General features: G+C 43.8%; 1 protein-coding gene across 1 annotated transcript in view; it reads left to right on the top strand.

Moving 5' to 3' along the window:
• Nucleotides 1–580: 580 nt before the first annotated feature.
• ZNRF2 (zinc and ring finger 2) overlaps nt 581–7,266 on the top strand; it is a 71,617-nt gene continuing 64,931 nt past the window's right edge. The window contains exon 1 of the mRNA XM_036246589.1: nt 581–1,043. Coding sequence (XP_036102482.1) covers nt 581–1,043 — 463 coding nt within the window. The remainder of the gene's footprint in view (nt 1,044–7,266) is intronic.

Here is a 7,266-nt window from a genome sequence, read left to right as displayed (position 1 = left end):
GCTGTTCTTCCCTCCTCTCCTCTATCCTCCCCTCACGCGCCACCGTTTTTCCTCTTTCTCCGTTAACAACAGCTGGGTGGCTGGGGGAGGAGGGAAGGTGGCCTCGGCGGAGTCTGGGGGGGCGCCTCCCACTCACCCGTGAGCCGCCGTGCGAGCAGGAGGATGGCGGCGGTAGCAGCGGCCGCCCGGGAGGAGGCGGTGCCGAGACCGGGGGCGCAGAGCACGGCGGTGGCGGCAGAGAGCGGCAGCAGCCCGTCGCGGCGCAGCAGAACCGAAACCAGCGGCGGCCGCACAGCCACCTGAGCCGCCCTTCCCGCCGGAGCGAGCGAGCGAGCGAGCGGCGCCCGCCGGAGCCCGGACCTCCTTCCTTTCCGCCCCTCCACTCCCCCGCGCCCGCCGCCCCAGAAGAGCGCGCCGGGCGCTGACCGCCCCGCGGGGCGCCGGCAGGCGGCCCTGGACGTGCGGGCTTCCCTGTGGGCCGGCCGCGGCGCCTCGGCCCTGCCCTCTCGCTCCCGCGCTCGCTCCCGCCCTCCCGGCGCTCCGGGCGCTGCGCGCGGGCCCGGCCCGGGGCAGGGCGGACATGGGCGCCAAGCAGAGCGGCCCGGCCGCGGCTAACGGCCGCACCCGCGCGTACTCGGGCTCGGATCTACCTTCCAGCAGCAGTGGAGGGGCCAATGGGACCGCGGGCGGCGGCGGGACGCGGGCTGCGGCCGCCGGGAGGTTTCCGGCTCAGGTGCCCGGCGCGCACCAGCCTAGCGCCTCGGGCGGCGCCGCGGCGGCCTCAGCGGCCCCGCGCAGCCGCTCTCTCGGAGGGGCCGTGGGGACTGTGGCGTCGGGGGCCCGCGCCGCGCAGTCCTCCTTCAGCATCCCCAACAGCAGCAGCGGCCAGTACGGCTCTCAGGACTCGGTGCACAGCAGCCCGGAGGACGGCGGGAGCGGCGGCGGCGGCGGCGGCAGGGACCGGCCGGCGGGCGGGGGCCCGGGCGGGCCGCGCCTGGTCATCGGCTCCTTACCAGCTCACCTCTCGCCGCACTTGTTTGGAGGTACGGCCCCCGGCTCCCCGGCGCCCGCGGGCGGCACGTGGGCCGCGGCTGCGTTTATTTTTACCCTTCTCCTTTTCTCCTTCAGCCTGGGCGCCGGGGCTTGGCCGCACTGCCGGCCCGGGCCCCCTCCGGCGAGGAAAATCGCCACTTAACCCCAGGGACGCCGCTCCGGCCGGACCCTCGTGTTTGTTTTCAGACGTGTGCCCCTTACCTCTTAGCGCTCCCCAGGACGGGAAGCCCTGTTTTCCCCGAGAGGGGAAAGGAGCAAATACTGTTTTAAAACAAACTGACGCAGCAGCCCCGGTGCTTGTGGTTTTTCGTATCAGGAAGTCAGAAGACCGTTGCTAAATGTAGTTGTATCTTGGGACTCGACTGGTGAGCAGTTTTTAAAGGCCAAAAGTCAGAGGGTCTCCAATAAACACCAGTATTGGGAAACGAAGGGAATCATCTCCTTTGGATGATGGTTCATTTAAAACTGTAGTTCTTAAGTCTGTGCAAATAGTCCCTTCTACGATGCACACTTTCATTGGATGAATGTGTTCATAGAAATTGTGTTTTTTTAACCCCAGTAAACTGCTACTTTAGATAGTGGTTAATGTGAGTCCTGCTTAATCGGGACAGCGTTGAAAAAATTGTGAATAGTGAAAGGAGAGGAATTAGTAATGATCACAACTCTGCCGCCAAGGTGCAGTTGAAAGCCTGGGTGCTTTTGCGAAACGGTGTTGACTTGAGTTCAGGAAACATCACTTGTGAGGAATGGAAATTTTTAGTAGCAAAATGAAGTGTTTTTATGTAGAAACAAACAGAAGGAAGGATGTACTTGATTTGAGGAAAATGAATTCGACCTCTTTAATTATGTTTTATGGTGATCTCCTCCACGTCAGAACAGTTAAGATAAATGAATTAAAACTCCCCTCTCTTCCCAGTTCATGGAGGAGGGTAGAAGTTAAATCTGGTTAGAGATACTGACTGTAGACGATAAACATTTTCCATATCATTGTATTCTGTATCCTGATATAACATACATTCACAATTGAGCACTGATAAACAGTGCACACCCCATCCCCTCCATTTTTGTGTCCCTTTTACTCGTATGTTTATAAAAGAGAAATTTGAGGAGAGAGTTGGTAAAGTGGTATGTTCAATAATGTAATTTATCTGCTGATGATCTGTACTGTCAGCCTTCACATTAACATAAATTAAAAAAGGGAATGTCATGTTTAGTGTTTTCCATCTTTTTAATGCTACTTTGCACATTCACTATAGAATAACTCTTTACCGCATTTTAAATACTTTTTTTGAAGTCATTTTATTGTGTAAATAGAAATATTAACGTTTCCTAAAATTGGGACAGTTAAAAAACATCTGGTTTTTGAGAAAAAGAACTAGTGTTTTTCTTCCTGTGATTTGATTGTGATTAACACTGTTGAAAGTACTGTAGTCACCAGCCACATTGAGGAATAACAAAATATAGTTTCTTGAGAATGGGAGATTAGTGCTGTAATAAAAGAGAAGCTGGTTTTTAAAAATGTTTTTTTTTTTAAATGAAAATTTGCATTTAGCAATTATGATCATCAAAAGATATATATTGAAAGCTTGCTAAAGAAGGATACATAGGAAAAAGGCTTGTTAAATTAAGTTTAGTAGTATACTGATTGCTGTGTTTTGGTTTTTGTTTTGTTTTTTCTTTTTAAGGGCTGATATCCTTTAACAAAGAGTCAATATTATCTGTGTGGGTTTATTTTCTTTAAGTACATTTTATTCAGAGCAGAGAACAGATGCCATTAATTTATAGTAAATTAGCAAATGAAAAAGACCTGGTTGCTGCAAGTTAGAGAGGTAAAGCATTTATCTCTTTTCTTATCTAGGTTCTTAGATTTTTACAGTTCTTTTAGTACTTTTGTGGTTAGGGTAATTGGGGCCTAATAGCAGAACAGTGACACTGAGGAAATTGTGGCTTTCTTTCTTAACTATGTCTTTGTAGGGAATTGAACTGTAATGTCCTGAGGCATCTATTGTATGCAATTAACTTTTTCTCTGCATTTAGGATTCTTGGAAAACTAGAGAAAACTTGAATAACCTATGGTCAGTGGTTCAGATGAGGAACCCCAGTTGAGACAGGCTAGAAGAGGATCAGAGAAATACCTGTTCCTATTATATGATGGGAATAAATCAAAGTCTCTGTACCTTAAATCCTAATTGAGACAGGAAGATAGAATACACATGTAAAAACGCATCTTTCTAGTGACATTTGCTTCAATGAGATTTTTACCTCTATTTCAGTGAATGAGTTTATTGGGGAAACTTGACAGAAGCATGGTTCTCATCCCGAGGTTTAGGGAGCTGGATTATAATTCTTACTATTTTATGAGACTGACACGCTGCCTGCTGCGATAAGAGGGCAACTTAATTCTTACTATTTCAGAGATTAGACTTGACTATACTTATCATTGATTTAATTTTTAGTATGTGTTAATTATTAATGTGTTTATTTGGTAACAAATTGCACAAATGTTTGTGCATATACATCTGAGTAATGAGAAAAGAATATTTCTGAGTGAGTGGAAATTTCTTACTGTAATTTTGTAAAACTTATTTTAATTGATAAGTTTATATTAATATCTGCTAATAAGAAAAGGTGGTATTAATAAGATTCAAAATTATCATTCTTTTATGGGCTGTCGGGTAATTTATGGAAAAGGAAAACCTAAACCAGTACCTTTTTTTTTTTTTTTTTTTATAATTCAGGAGTCTAGCAAGGTACATTGTTGCTAGTTTCATCATAATGAATTACCAGGTTAAATGAGGTTGTATGTGTTGTTTGTTTTGCTCTCTCTAGGACATGTAGTTTGGCTATATACACTCTTATTTAATTATCTCTAGAGATAACCAGTAGAGCGGTGCTTAATCCAGATGTTTTTAATTTACAGAAATTTCCTAGAACTGAGTTGTTGGATATCAGAGTATAATTCAGACTACTGAGTTTAGTACTATTAAAGTTAAAAAAAAAGCCTTTTCTTGCCTATCCCCTTTGTTTTAAAACAGGTCTTAAGGGTATAGTCTGATATTTAAAAGTTTAATGGTATCTCACAGGATTTTTGGGGCTTTATTTTGTGTCTACATTTTTTCCACTGTCAAGTTGCTAATGTTCATAAAAGTAATTGTTATGGGTTGTAATGATCCAGTCTTTAAGATCTAGCAAGGACGGGGGAGGTAAAAAGAACTATAAAAATGTACCAGTGAATGGAGATTATTTCTGGAGAAATTATGTGGATTTCTCATAAAATGTCCATGAGTCTGGGAGTGAAAATGTAAAATGAATTAATCTGGACAATTAACCAGTGGGACTGGACTGCTTTTGACTTCCTCTGATTGGCTTGAGTTTGTTTGGGTGAGACAGGCCCCTGTGTATTTCAGTTGGCTGATTGTAGTTCAGGTGCCTCCTGTTACCTGAGAAACATGCTTCCTTATATTTGAAGGAGTGGTGGGTTATCTCTTAAAACTGGGTATGTTAAATAAAATCTGTATTTCTAGGAAGATTTAGTTCTCTTAATTTTCAAGAGAGATGTGGGTTCATTGTGACTAATCTACTTCCTATTCCTGAATGTTCTTTCATTCAATTGAAGACTTTTATGGGGTGTGACAGAAGAAAATTACACTTATAATCACAACCCTCCCCACCAAACACAAGAATTCTGGTGATTAGTGTTTCTCACTTTAAACACTATAGGAGATACCTTGTGTTATATGCTTTTTTGTGTGAGTGCTAAAGTGTGGACTCTGTCAAGGAAGTTTGTGCTTTGGGAGTGTTTTGAAACTTTTCTTTCAAAACACTGCAAGGTGGATGGTGGGCTGGAGGGGAGTGGTCTGTGTTGCACTGGGCATCATCTGATGAGAGCTTCCTGACCTAAGTACCTTTGATGCTTTGCTGATGGCTAAGCCACTAAGTTCTGCTGTTTTACCAACAGATCGTGTCTCCAGCAAGTCCTCCAGCCCCTTCAATTTGATTGTTTTGCCTGGTTCTTATTTTCAGGTTACCAGTACCATTAATTAGATACCAGCTTGTGTCTAAAAGGAGAATTGCATTAATGTTATACATGTTTCATATACTCTTTATATGTACAAATGGGTTAAAAGAGAAGTGTAGGAACCCTTTATGTAGCAAAGTACTTCATAAATGTTTTAATTTTGCATGTACTTGACTAGTATTAACTAATGAATTAAGTTTGTTTTAAACTTATTTTACAGTTTATAAATTGGGGAAAACATGCCCTTTGTGTGAACAAAAGGTTCAGAAATACCCTAGGTTCTTCATTGTGTTAGTTTGTGTACTTCAGATTTAGCTGCCTAAAACAGCACATACTTACTATCTCATAGTTATGGCATCAGGAGTTTGGGTGCAGCTTAACTTGGGTTCTCTGCAAGAATGTAACCAAGGTGTTGGTCAAAACTGGGTTGTTATCTCATTAGGGATAGGGTCTGCTTCCAAGCTCCCTCCTTCCCTCAGGTTGTTGGTAGAATTCATTTCCTCATGGTTTTAAAGCTCAGGACCGCTTGCTTCTTCAAAACCCACAAAGGAGAGCACCTAGCAGGTGCTGCACTCTTATGTAAATATGTACATGTGGTCACATACAGCCCATCGCCTTGGCTGTCTTCTATTGGTTAGAAGCAAGTCACCAGTCCTGTTCACACTCAGGACAGAAAGGGGTAAATATCAGGAGGCAAGGATCGGTGTGGGCAACCTAAAGTCTATCTGCCACATTGATTATAGACTTAGGTTGACCAGCTAAACATGTAACTGTTCTAACTTTAAACTCGATTTTTGTTTACTTTGAAAAAGTATGTGGTAAGTGTTAATTTAGTAAACAGGAATTAATCCCTTTCTAGGGTTGGGCATTGTGTTGTTAGGGCTACTAACATGGGGCTTCTCCCTGTTCTTGCTCAGCTCAGTTGGGACTGTTAAACCTGTAACAAGTGCCATAATAGGACTATTAACAATGCTTTGAAGGGTATCATTGTCTAGGGCAGTCGAAGAATACTTCACAGAGGAAGGTAACACTTTGAACTGTTTTGAAGCATTTACAAGTTTTATACCGGAAGGACACTACAGACTCAAAGAAGCACCCACAAATGCCTCAGATTTTGATAGAGCGTACTAAAAAGTTAAATGTATATGGGTTGTAGGGTGCAAGGAGGAATGATGAGAACATAAAGCTAGAAAAATAGATTTGGACCAGTTGCTGAAGCATTTTATAGTGCTCTACGTTATTTAACCTAACAAAGTTTAAACGCAGGGTGAGTGTCATATCAGGCCAGAGGGCACCATTACAATCATAGCTAATGTGGATGGCAACCTTCCTGAGTAATGCAATGCTCAGCCTTGGAAGCTGTATGCAATGTGATTAAATTGCTTGTTAGGAGGGGAGAGTGGTAGCAGGAAGATAAGCTAGGACTTTTTTTTTATCCTCACCCAAGGACATTTTTCCATTTTTTGTTCAGATAGGGAGAGAGAGAGAGAAACATCTATGTGAAAGGGACATATCGAGTGGCTGCCACCGCACCACCAACCAGGGCAGGGGACAGACTGCAATCGAGGTACATGCCCTTAGTGGGAACCGAACCCGGGTCTCTCTTGACCGCAGGTCGACGCTCTAACCGCTGAGCCAAACCAGCCAGGGCAGATAAGCTAAGAATAGAGTTAGTGGATACAGAAATTGAAATCATGGTGTTGGCGAAGGAGAGGAAAAGTTGGATTTTATCGAGATTTCTAAGGTAGAATTGATACTGATACTGATATTGATATTGATATTGATAGGATTGTAAACTTGAGTGCATAGTGATGTCATTAACCAATATTAACAATAAAGCAAGAAAGAACAAGTTTTAGAAATGATAATGAGTTCTTTTAGGCCTGTTAAACTTTGAGTGGCTGTAGGATTTCCATCTAGAAAGCATCCTTTAAGCAGTAGGAAATACAAGTCTCTATTTAAGGCCATTACAATAAATTGAGAAATTATAGATTTGCAGATTATAAGTGAAGTAAAAAAATGGTAAGTTACTAAGGGATGGATATACATTGAGGAGCAAGTGTGAAATTCTGGGGAGCAAGAACTTTAATAAGAGGCAGAGCCCAGCTGGTATGGCTCAGTGGTTGAGCGTTGCTGGTTCTAGTCTTGGTCAGGGCACATGCCCAGGTTGAGGGCCAACTTCCCAGTGGGGGGCA

The sequence above is a fragment of the Molossus molossus genome, unplaced genomic scaffold (genome assembly GCF_014108415.1).
Source record: "Molossus molossus isolate mMolMol1 unplaced genomic scaffold, mMolMol1.p scaffold_m16_p_7, whole genome shotgun sequence".
Taxonomy (NCBI): domain Eukaryota; kingdom Metazoa; phylum Chordata; class Mammalia; order Chiroptera; family Molossidae; genus Molossus; species Molossus molossus.
The sequence above is the reverse complement of the archived record's forward strand: the minus strand, read 5'-3'. Positions and strand labels throughout refer to the sequence as shown.